Source organism: Ochotona curzoniae, unplaced genomic scaffold, assembly GCF_017591425.1.
Source record: "Ochotona curzoniae isolate NIBS_2020 unplaced genomic scaffold, NIBS_Ocur_1.0 scaffold_2476, whole genome shotgun sequence".
Classification (NCBI taxonomy): domain Eukaryota; kingdom Metazoa; phylum Chordata; class Mammalia; order Lagomorpha; family Ochotonidae; genus Ochotona; species Ochotona curzoniae.
In genome coordinates, this window is record NW_024467095.1 from 6696742 (window position 1) to 6718033 (window position 21292).

The following is a 21292-nucleotide window of genomic DNA, read 5'->3' on the forward strand; positions in this document are numbered from 1 at the left end:
GAGATCAATGATGCTGCTAAACATTACACAGTGGTAGAACACCCTTCAAAATTACTAGTGCAAAAATATCAGTAATGCCATGGTGTGGGAACCTGATCTAATATGAAAGGATAGGCTTATAAAGTGAATAATCAATATTTAAACAGCTAAACAAGAAGTTGTAAAAACTGAATGAAAATTTTTAGCACGTCATTTCACAAGAATTTTTATTCTGTCATATATGGTATACTGCCTGCTTAACAATGGATCTGATTGCTGCTAGAAGTTGGATGGGTACTTCAGGACAATTAGCTGATGCAAACTTACATGTGTACTGCAATCTGGATTTGTACCCTTAGAGTGGCTTCAGATAAGACTCACTTCTGGGTTTAATGGAAAGTTGTGTTTAGTGTAGTCCTTTTACATTTTTTTTAAAATATTTCTATGAAGTATTACAGGTCACAAAGTCTTTAGCTTCCCTGCCACTTAGATTTTGGTTCACTGATTCCTTGTCATCTTAATTCTTTAGATTTTTCAGAAATTAACAGTTTTTTACTCAACTCTCAGATGATTTCATGGTTTTGGCAGAAATTATCCTAACTGCCTTTACTAGAAGCAGAAATCAACATCTTCTAAAGTATTTTTTAATCATTCTTTTTATGTCTGCTTTATGATTCTTTTCCATGCAGGTTTATTTTTTAAATCACTGCTTAAAATAGCTTTGGAAGTAGAATTTATCTAACATTTCATGGACAGCTTTCCATGTTGGTACAAACTGCTGTACCTGGTATTTGTATTACATTTTCTTATTTTTCTTTTACTCTCCTTTTTACCCTTTCTAATGGTGAGTAGCAGAGACATGAAAACCACATTTAGGTGTGCCTTCAAGGATGCAAATGATAATTAAAAATATACAATTTTATAGTAAAATAACACTATATAATAGATTTAAATTATGTTTCTCATGGATCTTGCTAGTGAACTAACTTGGGCGAACAGTGTAGTGTGGCAGTATGGAAATTTCATACTGTTCTTATTTCTTTTGGTCCTAAAATTTGTACTGGGAGCTAGTTTTGTTTGGTTTGTTTGCTACAATGGGGAAACAACTAAAAAGCTGGAAATGAATAGCCATCAAATTAATTTTAATAGCATTTGTGCTGTGGAAGGAATTGGCCATTCCTTATTTTCTCTTTAATTGATAATGCAATAAAAATAATGTTATAAATTAGTAAGATATACAAGTTCTGTATTAGATTATTGGATACATGAGGAAAATTGGAGTTTTATTTAATTCAGCTTTACATTTTGAGTTCATATTACTGTTAGAGTAATAATAAATCTCTAAAAAATATCGGGGCAAAAGCAAATGCAAAAAAGAAAAAACAAAAGAATAAAAATATAGGGCTACTTTAAAAAGTCTGTGGAAAGATAAATTTATTTAGCTAAAAAACAAATTTGGAATTCAGATTTAGCTTTTTCATAGTATGCATGTCCGTGAACTTTTTCAAGTACCTTTTTATGTAAATAACATTTTTTTTTTAGAACTTGTACCAGTTTACTGAAAACTTAATTTTTTCACTGTTTTTAACTGAAATATTTACTTAAAGGGCAGTTTCTCTGATAAAGGAGTCTGTTATATTCAGGTTGCTCAGTCATAAGATACGGGTTTTGTAAAATGAGGTGGCATTTTAATTTCAATAGATGTTTTATTACCATTGATAAGACAGCACACATTAACTAATTCCCAAGGTTTTGACGTAATCCTTGTGTGATTGTTAACTTGTTGAATGTTACTGCATGTTTTAATAAGCAAAACATAGCTTGGGAAAAATGTTGCTTTGTTTCCCCAAATATAAATTTAGTTGTAAATGTCACTAGAGCAAGTTGATAGATTTGGGTGTAATTGTGGTAGCAGTATTAACTTTTTTTCTGATATTAGATAAAAATGTGATATATCTTTTTTCTGAAAATGTAAGCTGAAGTCACAAAAATATTCTTTCAGAAAGAATAAAAGAGCTTATTCAAAAAATATCAGTAGAAAATATTTATTTTGTTATTTTCTCCTAGTCTTTTAAGATCTATTTTTTAAAAACCAATGTGATTTGATGAATATCTTTAATGCTTTTTTATTTTAAAAGTGTAGACTTATATGTGTACACATCTCTTCTCACGTGGAAATGTCCATGGTATATTGTCAGCGTGTAATACGTCTATCTCAATTTAAAAGATGTGTAACTTCTGACCTCACTTCATCTCGTTAGTGTCTGGTATGTGGTAGGAAAATTCTAGTTTAAATCTTAAATTCTCCACTAAATATATTTTGATGACTCATGATTATAAAAATACATTCTATATGTCTGTTAAGTTATTATTCTGCTGTCTGTGGGAGGAGTTCGTCGATAATTTTATTGTTTTGATGTAGTTTAATTTCTAAATTTGAAGTGAAAAACTGCTTACTTTAAAGAGGTGATTCTTTCTCCTTCTTGAATCTTTCAGAAGAAAATTAAAACACATTGTGCATTGATCAAAGCTTTCATAGGCCACTGACAGAATTGCTTTCAAGATAGAAGTTTTTCTAATAAGATAATGAATAAACTTTAGAAAATTTTCCTGAAATAAAACCAGCAAATAACAGGAAACTCTTTGATGAGTTTATAATTTCCTGTTTATAAATTATCTATCTTTAATAATTGGTTCTCAACAGTGTGATGATAATCCGTAGTTCTTTAGAGAACCCAAAAAATGAAAAACAGATCTCTATGGTTGGGTAAAGTTATTTTTTCTTTAATTGTAATGTACACATTTTTACCTGTTTTCTTTTTGTTTTATGATGTTTAGTGAGTAATAAGTTTCACCATTTAAAATTAATTTGGAAATGTGATGAGTTGTCCTGTTAAGAGAAAACTTAAAATTATTTCTTTGTGAAATTTCTTGGAATTAGGTGTTCTTGTTCCAGCTCCTGTTACTAGCTTCAGGGCCTTGGCTAACTTCAAACTCTTGGTTCTGCTTCTCTTCTATAAAAAATGATAAGGTGGTTTGTTTTACTCACCTCCATGGGGTCTTTTGACAATGAGATACATTATCACATACAAATGTTTTGTAGGATGTGTTGTGAATGGATATAAGAAGTTCCTTTATTTATTTACTTATGTGGGAGGTAGAAAGAGACGGACCAGAGCTGGAAGTCATGGACATAGTACAGGTCTTGCACGTGGGTGGCTGGAACCCAGAGATGTGCGTTAGCACAAAGCTGAAGCCAGTCATCACACCCAGTGCACTCATGTGGAGACCTAAACACCTGGGGCAGGAGCCCTACTTTATTCTCAGTTACAGTTAATAAGCAGAAACCAAGAATAGCTCTTAGAATCTGACTAGGAATAATAGGTTTTCAAGAAAGTGCAAATAAATTATCTAGTTAGAAACCTTGCAAAAGATATGTTATATGTAAGTTAGAAAGAAGTGTTGGCACTTTATAAAGAAATACTGAAAGTTTCACATGTTGCTACATCAGGCAGCAAAGTGATTAACAAGCAGATTCGCAAGTGTGATTATCATCCTTCCAGGTAATTTCAGTTAAACATGTTTTCTAGTTGAGAGAGAGGGCAATGTTTTTATTTATTAGAAGCCTCACTTAGACTTGCATAACTTTTAATCCTTTATGGAGGGGAGGTAATACACTGTATTAAAGTAAGTAATCCTGTATGGAGGGGAGTTAAAACACTGTATTAAAGTAAGTTTTTTGAGTGTTTTAGGTCATATACAGATTTATGTTTAATATCTTTTCATTGTGTATAGTCTGATAGTTCTTGAAATAACTGATGAATTCCTCCCTCGTCTGTATGGTATTGATTTATTGAATGGGGCTAGTGTTGGGGTGTCCAGGTGAAACTGCCACTTACCATACTGACATATCACAGTCCTGCTTTGAGTCCCAGCTACTCTGCTTTCAATTCAGCTTCCTGCTAATGTCCTAAGAAAGCAGATGGTCCGAGTACTCAGTTCCCTGCAGTCCATGTGGGAGACGTGGATGGAATCCCTGTCTCCTGGTTTCAGCCTGGTCCATTCCTGACTGTTGTGGCCATCTGGGGACTGGACCAGCTGATGAAAGATGACTCTCTTCCCTGGCTTTCTCTTCCCCACTCCATCTCTCTCGGGTATTCATTCTGACTTTCAGTTAATTGTAAATAAGTGAAGTGGTTTTCAAAGATGACAATGTCATGAAATCTTGGAATTTTTTAATAATAAATATTGATGTTTGAATGAAAAAACATAGTTGAATTGATTATCCTTTATTCCCTATATTTCCCCTCTCTAAAATATTTAATTAAAATTAAACAAGGAAATTTTTAATTAAAATCTCAAGTTTAACAAATGAAAAGAGTGAGATACCATTTTTGAGATACTATTTATATCTAAATTCTTTGGTAATATGTTTCACTTTCAACTATTAGAGTTACGAATATTTTAAACAAAATAATTATTGTTCTACTAGTTCTTATTAAAGCTGAGTGCAAGGCTCTATTTGATACAGTCTTTGAGAAGCAGTATTTGCTTGACTTTTCTAGGTAAATGTACTTTTCAGTGAAACACTGTATGTTTAAAGACCCTGTTGTATCCTCTCAGTTATGTTCTTATTTCTTTCCTAGCGGAAATTCAGTCTTGCCACTTGTGTTAAATTATACATATATGATTGTGTTTCAGCATTATATATCATTTGGCATGGTTTTTCAGATTTTACTTTGATATTGAGATCTAATTTACAAAGTTAAAAAGCACATAAGTCTGCAACTGAATTATAGCAATTGTGTTTACCCCTGTAATAAAAAACCTTTTCAATCTATACAGCATTTTCCTTTCCCTAGAAAGACCCTCCCTTCGGTCAGCTCTGAAAGCCAAGCTGCAGGCACTTAGGTGTTGTCCTACCCTGAATTAGTGTTCAGTTTAGCATATCATTCAGCATGCAGCCTTTAATGTGTAAATTCTCTTGCGTAGCATGTTTTTTAATAATCCATATTTCATGTATATAGTTCATTTCTTTTTATTGCTGAAAAATATTCATTTGAAAAAATCAGTTCGTGTGTGTGTGTGTGTGTGTGTGTGTGTGTTACTGACTTCTGGCTTAATTCAAGGAGTAAGAGATCATATTTTTAATAACTTTAAATCTGAAATTTGTTGAGACTTTGCTCAGCATCTAATCAGCTTTTACACTAGAAAAGAAAGTGATGTGAGATTCTTGGGTACAATGAGCTATAAGATTGTCATTCATCTTCATCTAGTTCCTGGCACAGACCTCCTTAAATCATTGTAATTTCCTGAATATTAGAGGTGATAGTAGCATCTTAAAAAAAATTGATATTAACCCCCCAAATTCTGAAAATCTTTGGGGTCCCCTGGACTCTTAAAAGAGTGATTTCTTAGATGGTAGTCACATAGTTGGTGGCCAGGAACCCTGACAAACCTGCAGAATGGGGGCTGAGAGCCCAAGGACTAAGGCAATCTTAGAGAAATTGGAACCTTCAGCATTACCCAGCCGTTACCCAAGCAGCATGTTCAGAGAGGACTGAGGTTGAATCACTCACTAGTGTCCAGTGGTTTAATTCATGGTGTCTATGTAATGAAGCCACCATAAAAAAACAAACAACAGCAACATACAAAAACCTGCAGTTTGGAGAGCTTCTGGGTTGCTGAATTCCTGGAGGTATTGGAAGTATGGCCCAACTACAGGGCTCATGGACACACCAAACCTACTGGCCCGTGTCTTATCCTGTTCTTCTCTCCCATTTGGCCATTCTTGCACTCTATTCTTTATAATGAATTAGTAATAATAAATACACTTTTTTTCCTAACATTGTGAGCCAGTGTATCAAAGTTAAAGCAGATGGTCATAGGACTCAGATTTCTAGCTAGTTGGTCAGAAGTATAAGGCCCAAAATTTGTGGTTGACACCTAAAGTGAGGGAGTTGTGTGAGACTGAACTTCAAAACTTTGTGGGATATGGCACTAACTCCGTGTAAGTATTATCATAGTTGAACTGAATATAAGGTTTCAACTGCTAAATAGTTTGTTAGCAATGGGGAAAGAAACCATACACATTTGAGTCAAAAGTAGTGAAACTGTGTGTATTAATTAGCCATGTTTCTAAGTTTTGTTTGCATCTCCTGACCTGTTCTGCTTGTATTTTGGTCACTCTTTGCTCACATGGAATCCCATCATATTCCTGATGCATTGACTTTTTTACTTTTATGGGTCATGCCTCTTGTATATTTAGCAGTGCCTATCATTGTGCCATATTTGTCAAATACTAATGTAGCTATATAATCTTTCTTTACTAGTGTTTGTGTAATGCATTGCTTTCTATCCTTTTGCGTTAGCCTTTATGTGTTTTTAAGGAAGCAATGTGTAGTTCTCTTTTTAAAATCCAAATTGATTGGCAGTCATTTTATTTCTATTGGAATATTACTCCATTTGCAATTTTTTTAGTCTTTTAGAGTCTGTCTTGCATCTAAACTCAGTATTTTTAGTAATTTTTAGTTAACATAGATTTCCAAGGTTATAATCACGCCATATACAAAACTGATAGTGGTTACTTCCTATCTAATATTTACATGTAATTGTTTCTGTATTTCATTCAAAAAACACTGAAAGGCAGAGTTACAGAGGAGTGAGAGAGACCCACTAGTTTCCTTCCTGGATGGCTGCAAGGGCTTGGTCTGGGAAAGCAGCAGGGATGGCCAATTCCTTGGGCCCTGGGTCCACATGGAAGACCTGCAGAAGCTTCTAGCACCAACCCTGTGGTCATTTGGGGAGTGAACCAGCAGATGATGAAAGATCTCTCAGTCTCTCTATATATAAGCCTGCCTTTCAAATAAAATAAATAAATCTTAAAAAACAAAAAAAGAAACAGTGATTCCTGTTCTGTCTCCTGGTACTTCATGCACTCTGCCACCACCTCACCACCTCCTTGAATTCTTTTCTTTTTCAGCTTCCATCATTATTGAAACAGACTGCATAGGAGGAACCCTACCCAGACCCATGGTACTGGTACTTTCATGTTACCAGCCTCCCTTCTTCCACGCTCTTTCTCTTAGCATAAAAGATAAATTCTCTGTAACAGAAATGGGTTTGAACAATGCAGACCAAGCAGTCTATATTTTTGTTTAATTATACCACTTAAAATCTATTGTTCACTGTATTTTGTTTGAGAAATTGTTCAGGTGATAAGCTGTTATTTTTGCCTTATTCTCTCAAGTTGGAATTTAAACCACTGCACTCATATTCCATGTTTTCTTGAACTTGTTCATGCCTTCCCTGGGTTTTACATGGGGTATGTTCACTTTGCCTGTCTTCCCAGTCAGCAGTCTTCCATGTCCAATCTGTCAGCTTCCTAATTTCACTGCTCCTGTTGTTCAATTTTTTAGTTTCTAATTACCTCTTTTCCCCTAAAGTGCAGGTCTGCAATTAAATTTTTCCTTTATCATTTCCTTTTTTGAAATACTACACTTTTGGGCCCGGCATGGTGGCGCAGTGGTTAAGGTCCTCGCTTTGCACGCCTGGGATCCCATATGGGCGCCGGTTCTAATCCCGGCAGCCCCACTTCCCATCCAGCTCCCTGCCTGTGGCCCGGGAAAGCAGTCAAGGACAGCCCAAAGCTTTGGGACCCTGCACCCGTGTGGGAGACCCGGAAGAGGCTCCTGGCTTCGGATTGGCATAGTATCGTCCATTGCGCTCACTTGGGGAGTGAATCGTCGGATGGAAGATCTTCCTCTCTGTCTCTCTCTCCTCTCTGTATATCCATCTTTCCAATAAAAATAAAATAAATCTCTCAAAAAAAATACTACACTTTTTCTTAGGCAGAAGGTCAAGAAACAATCCATTTTTTGAAATAATGACATTAATATAATTTTATATCATCTATAAAGTTTTATTATCTATTTTTGTTTTGTGTCACTTGGTTCTATTAGAATGCCTGGTGACTGTTGAATGAATCTTGGATGTTACATGTAAATCTTTGTACAGGTCTACTTGATTCCAGAAATTACTTTTCTTACTGTAAAACAAGGAAATATCACTTGATCTAATCAGGGGTTGGTGGGCTTGAAGGCTGGGTTTCAGAATTAGTCTTTTTCCCACATGTCCCTTCAATGAACTCAGAGTTGCAGTGTTTGCCTGAGACATTCTGTTTGAGGGTCATGAATGCCACTTTTGATTTTTTTTTTCATCTTTTGGGGGATGCTGGACTTGCTGTGAGTAGCTCACATGTAGTCCCTCCCAATACACAATGTCTAAATATACAAAAACATGATCCTGGATGTTTTCATTGTGAACCTTTTGTTTTGTTACCACTAAGGGAAAGTTTAAAGTAGTTATACCTTTCTAGTAGTGCTACCCAAAAGTTGGCATAAGCCTCAAGGGAGAAAGCAGAAGAGAACTTTGGCCTCAATTCAACAAGTGTTTCTTCCCTTCTAAAATTTTTGCCTTTCATATCTGGTAGTTTTGGTTTTTCATGTGCCTTCAAATGTTTCCCATTTCTGTCATCTTTTATTGACTTTTCCTGTTGGAAGGGTTGATCAAATTAAATGGCTCTGGTTGCTAGAGCTGATTATCCAATACCTGGAGTTTCACCATTGTCTGACTCGCCTTATTTTTACTTCATTAATTTCCCAGCTATACACTGATTGTTTTGAGATGTAAAGCAGAATAGATAATGCTGAGTTTATACAACACTATGACATGAAAACAAACTGTTTTACCCTGGTGCAGAGAAGTTATAAATAAATCAGTGTGGAAATCTGTGGATTGTTTTGATTTTCTTTCCCATCACAGATGGAGAATTGTTTCTTCTTTTCTTCGTGTGCCCTCTAGTGGAAATTTTGTTGAAATGAATAGTCAGAAATTGAAAATAAAAGGGTCAGTAATTACAGCTACATAATATATATATATACATATATATATAATTTTAACCCACTCTTCACTATCATAAATTAGGATAGGATCAAGTCTGGTAGATGAGGAAAAAATCCCACTTATCATTAGTGAATTCAACTATTTAATACTTAACATGTGCTAAGAATAAAGAGGTAGAATATGCAAGGCCCAGTCCCTGCCTTAAGAATTAGTGTATTGAAAGAGCTCCTCAGACTGCAGGGCACTTAACAGCATAGAAAGATTAAAAGTGGTGGAGAAGGGATCCGGCACGGTGGCCTAGTGGCTAAAATCCTCTCCTTGAACACGCCGGGATCCCATATGGGTGCCAGTTCTAATCCCGGCAGCTCCGCTTCCCATCCAGCTCTCTGCCTGTTGCCCGGGAAAGCAGTCAGGGACGGCCCAAAGCTTTGGGACCCTGCACCCGCGTGGGAGACCCAAAAGAGTTCCTGGATCCTGGCTTTGGATTGTCTCAGCTCCGGTCATTGCAGTCATTTGGCCAAGTGAAGAAGGTAGAATCATTATTCACTGTCGATGTGGATGGACATGCAGGCAAGTAAGCCTGAGAGGGCCCGCTTCATGCACATGCACTATAAACACGGAGCCACCAAACCGTAGAGTAGGAACTGGGTCTTCATTGGGTAGTTACTAGTTAGTAACCCCTGTGCTGAGCACTAAAAGTATAAATTAAATCTGGAAAACTATTGAAAACTCTAAGGACAGTGAACATATTATGATTTTATAAAGACTACGCTTTTATTTAAAATTGTCTTGATAAAAGGTTCCTGTTAAAATTTGTGCAAAATTATGTAGCTATCTTTAGAATAAAAAGACTATCCAGAGGAGAGAAATATTGGGGTTAATGACATAAATTCTGTTAAGTTTGATAATTAAAATGAAGTAGAGTGGCAGGAGCAGTAGAGTGACTGGCAACAGTTACAGCCTTGACGATTTTAGGCAGTGAATTGATGTGAGAGAGATGGGAAATGCAGGGATCTGTTGCAGGTGGTGTCACGGTCATCTATGTAGGCAGTGATTAAGACCTGACTACGTGAAATCAGGGAGTAGGTGATGATAAAATTAATAGAATGCTGATTTATTAGACGTGAAGGCATAGCCTGGAGTCATGAATAGATTCAGGTTTCTGGATCAGGTAATATAAGGATGTGATGCTGTTTAGCAACATAAGTAATGACAGGTAGTATGTGTTGTTTTGGGAAGCTGATAACTTCGGGTAAGTTTTTAAAAAGAAAGCTTATGGGAAACACTTTACAGCACTGGCATAGGCAAAACCAAAAACAATAAGCAGTATATGAAAGAGTTATTTGCACCCCCCATGTTTATAATAGCTCAATTCATAATAGCTAATGAAAGTCATCAAACCAGATGTCCACTAACTGATGATTTAGGATAAAGAAAATACAGTATATACATATGTGATTGAACATTAGCATATTAAAAGAATGAAATCCTTTCTTTTGGAACAAGCTTAATGTTACTAGATACCATTATGGTTAGTGGAATAAGCTGGTCTCAAGAAGAAAATATGTTTTCTCTGACATGTGGTAGTTAATATAGAACACAGGAAAAAATATGTATAACTAAAACATCTTACGATTTGGTTGTTGTTTATAACCTTGTCTATATTCCTGTGGAACATTATGGTTAGTGTTACATTAAGTCCTATGATTATAATGTAAAAAGGAAATTAATGGAAAAATTAAAGGAAGAAGAGGGGGAATATGATTATCAGAATTTTATCTATAAAATCTATTTTTTAATAGTAAAAACTTGGAAAATGAGGGGAAAAACAAATTGGAAAGATGGGATTATTATGCCAAATTAAGAGGTGTCTGCACAGCAAAAAAGCAATCAGCCATGGGGAGACAGCAGATAAAATGACAGGAAATATTTACAAACTATTTATCTGATAGATTAGTATCCAGAATATATAGGGACATGAGAAAACCCAACACAAAAACTGTTCTGGTTGAGAAATGAACAAAGGACCTGAAAAAAAATTTCTCAGATACAAATGGCCAACAAATATATGAAAAAACATTACTAACCATCACAGAAGTGAAAATTAAAGCCCTAATTAGCTAGTGGTTCACCCTGGTTAGTTGGCTGTTTATGAATATAGTTGATCTTATGAGTTTTTTCCAATGATAGTGTTCATTGATGGTGTATATGAATATTAATTTGTGTTTATTTAATATTTTGCAACATGATTGGATTTTCTTAAAAGTCTCTGTGGTCTATCAGTAGTGTCTCCTGGCTGTCCTACATAAAGGCTCATGCTATCTGCAAGCAGGGATAATTTTATTTCCTTATTTTTCATTTGTATCATTTTATTTCTTTTTCTTACCTAATGGCTCTGGCTAAAAATTTCAGAACTGCATTGAATAATAATGATGAGAGTGGACATCTTTTTCGTGGTTCCAGATCTTAGTGGAATTGCATCCAATAAAACTGTAGGGACCAAAGCCTTGCAGTTGCTAAAATTTTAAATCATGTGTTTTGATTCCAGGGTCCATGCTTTTAACCACAGTCTTCATTCTCTCCTGTAATCAAGTTCTGAATGCCTGTAGTTAGGCTGGAGATTTGGGGTCCCAGTTGTCAGTGAGATAATGCCTGTAATATATATGCAAACCTATCCATGTGTTTTTTGTGTGTGTGGAGCTGCTAGGTGTATTTCCAATCAATAGCAGTAGAGGTCTCTGTTTTCATATTTTACTGCTATTATAAATGATAGTCTTAAAATTTCCATTTCATGTTATTAATAATATGTAGAAATACAGTTTTTTACTATTGATCTTTTATATTACAATACTGGTAAATTTATTTACTAGTTTGAGTATATTTGTTATAATCCTAACTGTTCTATGTAGCTAGATCATTCTGCCCTTAATTTTGTATTTTCTATTAGGACACCTTCCTTCCCTCCCCTCCCCTTCCATTTTTGATCTTACATGGAAAGCATTCCCTTTTTAATCATTATGTATGATGTCAGATGAAGTTAAGAAAGTCGCTATTTTTATATTGCTGGGAGTTTTTAATTAGAAGTGTTTGTTAGATTTTATAAGAAATTTGTTCAGCATTTGAACTTATTGAGTTGTTTCTTTTTCATTTGTTAATATGTTACAGTGATTGAGTTTTCAAATATCAAATAAACCAGTCTTGCATTCCTAGGATAACTGTGAATAATGTATAATCCTTGTGTGTTTGTGTATTCTTTGTCAAAATTTGTTCAGAACTGTTGCATGTATATGCAGTGAAAATTACTGGGATATCTTTATTTCCTTGCAATATCTGTGCTATATTGAAGCAATTTTTTATCTTAAAGAGTGAGTTGGAAAACATTGTCCTCTTTTCAGTTTTCTGAGAGAGTTTGTATAGAATTGGTATTAAGTCGTCAATTAACTGATAGAATTCATCAGCTCAGCTGTGTAGGCTTGTTTCTTGTGATATGTTAAAATAGCAATTTGCATTACTGATTAATTTGTGCCTTTTGAAAAAATGTTTATTTCATCTCAACTGTCAAAATTTGTTGGTATGAATTTGTTAATAATGGTCTCATACTTTTTCTAACACTTATGTTATATATAAATATGGACAGAGCATACATATAGAGAGAGATGTAAAATTGGTGAGAGTGAAAGAGGGGAGAAACAGAAGTAGATATTTGATCTGCTGATTTACTTTGCAAATATTCGCCACATCCAAGGCTAGACCAGGCCAAAGCCGGGAGCCTGAGTCACCATCCAGGTTTCCCACTTGAGTGATAGAAGGCCAAACAACTGGGCTATCGTTCACTACCTTCCCAGGTACAACAGCAGGAAGCTGGATTGGAAGCAGGAGCCAAGACACAAACTGATGCTTCACCATGACAGGTGGAATTTAGAATGTGGACATTCTACATTAGATTTGGATATAAGAATATATTATGAAAGTAGTGGTACCTGATATAAGGAGTGTTGAAAAGAGCCATGAGTGATGCCAACACTGAGGCCTGGGTGGTATGGTTGATTGTGGCTTCATGCTGTAGGGAAAATTGAAAGGAGATGCGTAAAGAGGCAGAGAAGACACACAAAGAAATATGATACAGATAAAGTAAAGATTTTGAATTTATTGTTTTTTTTATGTTCGCTTATATTATCCAGGAAATTTGATCCTCACTTTGTAAAGATTATCTAATGTAGGAGATATTCAGAGTAGAATAGAAAATGTTCTACAACTATCTTAACATATAATTTCAAATAAAACATTCAAATTGTAATATGTTAGAAAATGGAGGAAACAGATAAATTTGTGAATTGTTTTATGCTAATGACATTGCGTAAAGTGATAATATTCAGGATATAGCTTATATTATTAACACTTATATGAGTAGGCAACATGAACTTCCTTAGTGAGATCAAAATCTAGAATTCTGCCATTATTTTATTATTCTTCTTTTCTAAAGTTCTGTGTATGTAAATCAGAATGGTAGATCAATTTGGGAAGAGAAGGGCCCAAGTCTCAGCCATCCCGTAAAACAGACTGTAATGCTAAATTCAGCCTGTTTAGTGATTTTAAAAAAAAAAGCAAGTTTCTTCGCTAGAGGGTGCTGTGCAAGCATTCAGTACTTTAAAGTTATCTTATTACATGTTTTTTTAGGAGAGGATTTTTAACTAATTAGCAGTTTATTTTCCTGTGTATGATTAAATTCAAGGAATTGAGTGGTTGTCAGTGGCAACATTAACAAAAGTATTTTCCTGCTTCTCCTCAGGAGACTCATGACCCCGATCATGTACGCGGCCCGGGACGGCCACCCTCAGGTTGTCGCTCTGCTGGTTGCTCATGGGGCAGAAGTGAACATCCAGGATGAGAATGGTTACACTGTGAGAAATACTTTCACAATGCTCCTTCTGCTTGTAAAATTGCTAAATTTTTGTTATTAACCATCATCTGCAAAGATATTTAGGAAGTAATAATTACTGAAGGGTGCTTCCATTCTTAAAAAGGAAGAAAATACAGACATGTACTACATAATGATGTTCCAGTCAATGAAGAATTAATAAATGATTTAGTGACAAGACCGCAAAACACACTATGTTTTGGGGCAATACTGATATAATACTGGTATAGAACTACTGCAATACCAAGCACGGAAAATGCAGCAAATATAGTTAGTATAGAACGTAAGGCTTGATAGTAAATGACCTAATTGGTTTATGTATTTAGAAAAATAAAATAATTACCGAAGGCCTGGGATAAAATCACTCTTTGGTGGACAAAAAGCTGAAAGCAAATAGCTGAAATGAGTGAAGATTGCCTGACTCATTCCTCTTTCCTGAAAAAGAAGTTGTAAAACTCCAACAAGAGTGTGGGCTGTGACAAACTAAGAATTCTTTTGTGTAGAAAACACTTCGATGATAAGCAAATCATTTTATTTCCTTCATAATTTCACGATGTAAAACAACTGCCTGCTCTTACCAAGTCACTGAGCATTGCAGCCTGCCTTGCAACTATAGCTCTGGAAATATGTTTACCTTATATCATGAAACTAAGGGATTGTAGCATCCCATTCGTTAGCCATATTATTTCTATTATGCTATAAATACAGTGGGAAATCTCCTGTCTCGTATGCACTCAGTCTCCTCTTTCAACACTTTTCCTTTCCCACTTAAAGGCTTTAACGTGGGCAGCACGTCAGGGACATAAAAATGTTGTTTTGAAGTTGCTTGAACTTGGAGCTAATAAAATGCTGCAAACCAGAGATGGAAAGACACCGAGTGAGATTGCAAAACGAAATAAACATCTTGAGGTATCATTCTATATATTAAGCTAATTTTGCTGTAGAAGCCACGTTATCACTTGTATAACTATGATTTTGTTAGGATTCACAATGTAATCATAGTATATTTGCTACTGCTAAATGTTTAGATATATATATTTTTCCTCCAGCTAAGTAAAAATTTTTATTGTCATACTAGCTTTCTACTAAACAAGAGACATTTATAAATGATAATCAAATTGACAATAAAATCTGATTCTGGCTCTTGTGTAATTACTATTTGAAAATTTCAGGCTAGTTCTGATTTTTTTTTTTAAGATTTATTTTTTACTATTGGAAAGGCAGATATACAGAGAGGAGGACAGAGAGGAAGATGTTCCATCTGCTAATTCACTCCCAAGTGGCCACAATGGCCAGAGCTGTGCTGATCTGAAGCCAGGAGCCCAGGTCCTCCTCCAGCTCTCCCACAGGGGTGCAGGGTCCCGAGACTCAGAGCCATTCTCGACTGCTTTCCCAGACCAGAAGCAGGGAGCTGGTTTGGAAACAGAGCTGTAAGAATTAGAACCCTGGGCCCCTACAGGATCCAGTGCCTGTAAAGCGAAGACCTTAGCCACTAGGCTATCGTGCTGGGTTGCTGATTCATCTTTTTTAAAAGTATTTAGTATATATATTGAGAAAACCAGTAAGCTGCCAGAATTGGATTATGTAATTTACTGTTCTATAATTTTAATAGGTACTAGATAATTTTATTATTAAATCCTTTATAATGTACTTCCTTATATGATATTTATGATAAAGTGAAAATGATTGTTTGTATGATCTTTTGTCATTCAGATGTTAAGTTCAATAATAACTGTTTGCTATGTGTTAAATAACTTGATTTGTAGAAACTTACAGTTTGTATTTTAATCTTTAGCCAGATGTCTGTAATTTATACCAAGTATTAAAAGAGGAGTAATTGTAAAACTAAATTATCTAGTTTGATAGTTTTATATTGAGTTTCTGAATTTTAAAGTATGTAAAATTCAAAAAACTCCTTCATTTAATCACCAGTCCATGCCACTGTTACTGCATGTAAAATCCTTCTGATAGTATATTTTATGCAATGTGAAAATGTGCCTACGATTTCTAAAAAAAAATCTACATTTCTAAAATTGTCCTAAAGCAAATGCTAATACTACAGTTTTAAAACTGAGGAAATTTTCACATTTTCTTTTAAGATTTGGTCATTTGAAAACTTAGAATTAGCTTAGTGATTTGTTTAATTTAGGGTGCCTAACACATAAACTTAAAGTTTATGAAGCTCAAATGTTATTTTACATCATAGATCATTATAATGAGATTTGATCTGCCATTTTGCCTGATTGTATGACATTACCTTGGCTTCCCAAGGAGTTATATTTTAAAATTAAGGAGGTTCTTCACATAGTTATGAAGTATGTGTTTGGGATTTAAATACATTTAGTCTTGCTTATGTTTTTTTTCATCATTTAGTAATATAAAATGTAACTTAGTACCTAATCATTCTGTTATTTATTCAAATGAAAGCTTCACTTTTATTTTATTTCTTACTAATAATACAGGTTACCATCTCCCTTTAATTTGAATATTTTGAATTATAAGTGCTGTTTGTTTTTTGAATATTGTTCGGCTTTAGGAAACATTTACTTGTTTATAAAAATTTACTCTCTGTCCCCTAGCTTCCTAAAATTTCCTTTATAGACATAAAAATAATCATAAATTAAGGTGAAGTGTGGTAATATGTAATGATTAAATTTGAATGATCTGTGAACTTTTCCAGATCTTCAACTTACTTTCTTTGACTTTAAATCCAATGGAAGGAAAGCTTCAACAGCTAACCAAAGAAGAAACTATTTGTAAGCTTCTGACAACGGATTCTGATAAAGAAAAAGATCACATGTTTAGGTAACATAGCATGTTTTAGTCCAACAGAATGCCTATAAGTTAATTGTGTATGTTTTTATTTTAGTAAATGTGATGACATTCACATTATGTGATATTTTAAACTTTTGCAAATGTTTTTAAATGTCACTTTAAAATGTCTTGATTTAGGTGCTCTGCTCTCCAAGATTTTAGAAAAGTTTTATTTGTTTATAATTGCTAGTACTGGCAACTTTGATTTTAAAAGTAAACTTTGAGTACAATATCAGTAATAAGAATTTACTATTAAAAGACTTCAGTAAGACATTAGTGATTTAGAAACTATAGTATCTCGTGCTTTCTACTTCTTTGTAACATTCCTAATTTTATAGGGTAAAATTAAAAATACAGCTTCTTTTCTCTGAACCCTATTATGCAATCAATTCTTTGGTGCAAGCCATTTGAAATTATTTAATTTCACTTGTTGAAATATATAATCATATAGATATCCTCTAAATCTTCAGTGTAAGAAATTTTCATGTAAAAATAATTAACAAGGAATACCTTGGAATTTATCTTTGAAAAGATAAATTCTATGTTTCCATCACTATCTCATATTTTCACTCAAGAAACCTTTTGCTTATTCTTTTGATATTACATGGCTGTGCTGAATAATTTGCAAATATGCTCTACATGGATTCATTTGTTTATTAGCACTCTCTTTGAAATATAAATAAATATGTACTTATGCACTTATATTCTGTTCTGAAATTGACATACTTGTAAATATGTATAGTTCATATACAGCATTTGGAGATCTGGAAGTATTTTTACATGGTCTCGGACTTGAACACATGACAGATATATTAAAGGTAAGATTTCATTTATATGTTTCTGTTGAGTTGTTGGTTAACATACATGAAATACCAGTTGGAAGCATACTCATCTATGAATAAATACCAGTTCTCTTTTCTCAGTAGTTTGTATCATATCCCATTTTAAATTTTTATTAGGGCCTGCCATGATGGCTCTTTTTGCCTAAAATCCTAACCTTGCAAGCACTGGGATCCCACAGGGTGCTAGTTCATGTCCCAGTCGCTCCACTTTCTATCCAGCTCCCTGCTTATGGTCTAGGAAGGCAGTGGAAATGTCCCAGGGCCTTGCAAGGCTCTATCCACGTAGAAGACCTGTAGGAGGATCCTGGCTCCTGGCTTCACATAGGCCCTGCTCCAGCCATCACAGCCACTTAGGGAGTGGGCTAATACATGAAGAATCGTTCTGCCTCTGCTTCTCTTTGTATATCTACCTTTCCAATGAAAATAAATAAATAATTTTTAAAAACTTGTGGTAAGCATTTCAAAAATATTTTCCTGTAGTTACTGTCATAAATTAAAATCCGGTTGGAGTAGACAACTTTTACTCACTGCCTAATGCCCATGTATACACTCACACACTTAGCTGTTCTTTCTGTTGTTGATCTTTCTTGTATGAAATATTAGAAGCATGGTGTTAAGCCAGAGACATTTAGTATCAGATTTTCTTGGAATGATTAACCGTAGTACTTGGCTACTTCAAAACTTTATGGAAAAATGGAAATAAAAAGTAAGTTAGTTTGGTGGAAAAAAATTGAAATCCATGGTACACATTACCATAATGTGCATTTTCCATGAACTTTTTGAAGGCCCCTCTATTTCAAATAAAGATGCTAATAGCCAGTATGGGCTCATCTTGAAGGTTTAACTGAACTGGCGAGCACTGTCTAGGGGCTTGAAGCATGCATTTTGATTTGACTGATGACAATTGTCATAGCTACATGGGGATTCTGAAGTGGCAGCACATTTTACGACTCATCACCCACAGGAGTATATGCACCTTCTCTTCAGATATTTCAGAGTTGAGTTTCACCATATATTCTGAAAACCTGTACCCATTTGGAAGAATCTTGAGTAGAAATACACATTATATATGGTTTAACTTGAGTTAGTCAGAAATTTTCAAACATTTATGAAACATAATTTGTGCCAAATTACATTTTAAAAACTTTCCTATCTATGTTAGGAGCTGTGAACGATGATCTTTATTTTATTCTGGGACATTAGTGTGCTTATTACCTTGCAGGTGCACACGGGCATTGTGATACTTGTTACTGTCTACCCAGTAGAGCCTTCTGTCCACTCTAGACAGTTGACAGTGGTTTAGGAGCAGAACGTATAGAAAGCTGACATCTGCTGATCCCTCTGGTTTTTTGTATTGAAAAGTGACTGCTCCCACCTTTTCTCTTCAGGAAAGGGATATAACTTTAAGACACCTTTTGACCATGAGGAAGGATGAGTTTGCTCAGGTTAGTGTTGGTTTCAGAAGTTTATTATGTTTTTCTTTTAATGTTCTCTAATGCTCTTCAAGTAGTGAATTCTTGTTTTATATTTTTAAAATCATAGAGCTATAATTCTGATGTCTTCCTAGCTTCTTGATTAAATATGCTTATAGATAACCATACCTAAGACCTCATTTCAGCATGAAATTATTTGAAGGACATTTAAAGACTGGTAGTAGTTTGTTTTTGTCTGTTTTTTTCTTTCAAGTTGCTATTACACATTTCAATTAAAACTGATGCTTCATTTCCAGATGTGAAATAGATTTGTAAGACAGGCTACATAGGAATAAGTGGTTTTTGAATGTATCTTGATATGAACATGTGCCTTCCAAATAAAATATTTTCTGCTAGGTTCTCAAAGCTATTGAGACTATTTTTGGCCATCTGGTATTATTAAGTAATAATTTTTTTAAAATTGTGGGGAAAATGAGAAGTACCTTGATGCATGGAGTATGAAAAGCAGTGATCTTTCTACAAGAGCTCATTAGGAGCTTGAAATCTTTAATATAATCAGTACTCAAAATACTTAGCTAAATCTAAGAAAATTTAACACAAAAGAAGAATCCAGACAAAAGATTAGTTCTCACTTATCATGGGTAATATTTTAAATAATATTTTGAAGCAAAATGGTTTTGTTTTAATCTTTGGCTGTTAAAATTGTATAATTTTGGGGTCATTGTAGTTATTAAAATTGCTCACCATCTCAATATTTTAATCATATAACTAATCTTGTCAGTCACAATTACATGCAAACCACATAATCATTCTAGTGTACTAGTGTGTAGTGTATGTGCTTGAGAATTAAGATAATCAACAAGAAACCTATTCAAAATTTTAATATTAATTATTTGAATACTGCCATCTAATTGTACCTTTAAATTCTTTCTGCCTAGAATGGGATTAACAGTAAAGACCAGCAGAAAATTCTGGCTGCTCTAAAAGAACTAGAAGTAGAAGAGATAAAATTTGGAGAGTTGCCTGAGGTGGCAAAGTTGGAAATCAGGTAAAGATGACTTACTGGCTTACTCTACAATTGTTTAGAAGCAACTTTTTTTTTTTTTTTTGTAAGTTCGGCTGTGATCATGTTTAAGTCATTTTACTTGATATTATTTTCCTAGGGGAATAGATGTTGAAATATACTGTTTTCTGAAATGGGATACATTTCAGAAGTTATTTTTTTTTTTACCACAAAGGAAATTTATCTTGGTGTTAATCTTTCATGGGATTCTCCAGTGAAACTTTTTCGATCTAGTGATTTCTTTTTGGGTCTTTGAAATGACAAACTCAGTTTCTTTATCAGTGATTAGACTGATGTATCTGTTTCATCTGGGCTGTTTTAGTAATTTGCAGTTTTCAAAAACTTTATTCATTTCTTCTAAGTGGTCAAATTTACAGACCTACAAATAATTGCACCTGCAATTATTGATGACAACAAGATCTGTAGACAAGTAATGTCCTACAATACCCATGGTTTCTGTATTATGTTTATCTGTTAGTTTTATTAGATTTATTTTCAAAGAACTTGCTTTTTGTTTCATTAACTTTTCTCTGTTGCTTTAGTTTTCAATTTTATTGATATCCGCTGTTACACTTATTTATTTTGGCTTGTTTGGAATTCATTTTTTTCTTTATTCTGAAAGTGTAAGTACAAATTATTAAAAATTTTCTTTTTTATATAAGCAATTAGCCATTTACAGTTCCCTTTCAGCACTGTGTTACTTGCATTCCACAGTCATTGCTATATTGTGTTATCTATTTCTTTCTCTCCTGTGTATATTTTTATTTCCTTTGAGACTTCCTCTTTGACCCATGGATTACTGAGAAATGTTATTTGGCTGCCATGTGTTTGGGTATATTCCTATTGTCTCTCCTGCTGTTTCTAAGTGTGATTCCACTGTGATCAAACTAAAACATTGGTATGATTTCAAAATCTCAGTAGCTACATGTGATGTGTACATAGATGGAGACCAGAGAATCACAATGATGGAGACTTGGGTGGGCTGGAGGAGATTTCCCAAAACTTAGGATTAAATTTACTATGGAAAATGTAAAGGACAGCTAAGGAGCTAATATTGTGGCTCCTAGTTTAAAAGCCTACACCTGTAATACCAGCATCCATTAGGAGCACTGTTCAAATACCAGTTGGTAGTCCAGTGTAATATACAAAATAAGGTAATAGTTTCACTGTATATAATACACAGGAAGCTTTTTGTTTATAAAATTGCTTAAGATCTGGTTATGTGTTTATTTAATTATTTATTTAGAAATGTAGAGTAATAGAGAGGGAGAGAAATTCCTTTATCCTCTGGTTAACTCTCTAAATTTCTGCAACAGATAGGGTTGGTCCAGGTCACAGG

General features: G+C 34.3%; 1 protein-coding gene across 2 annotated transcripts in view; it reads left to right on the forward strand.

Annotated features, from left to right (window-relative positions):
* The window catches only part of ASZ1 (ankyrin repeat, SAM and basic leucine zipper domain containing 1), a 33770-nt gene that overhangs the window by 4441 nt on the left and 8037 nt on the right, over window positions 1–21292 (forward strand). For both annotated transcript variants that reach the window (XM_041002171.1, XM_041002172.1), the window contains exons 5-10: window positions 13673–13784; window positions 14576–14710; window positions 16482–16606; window positions 17358–17433; window positions 18846–18902; window positions 19829–19938. In XM_041002171.1, coding sequence (XP_040858105.1) covers window positions 13673–13784; window positions 14576–14710; window positions 16482–16606; window positions 17358–17433; window positions 18846–18902; window positions 19829–19938 — 615 coding nt within the window. The remainder of the gene's footprint in view (window positions 1–13672; window positions 13785–14575; window positions 14711–16481; window positions 16607–17357; window positions 17434–18845; window positions 18903–19828; window positions 19939–21292) is intronic.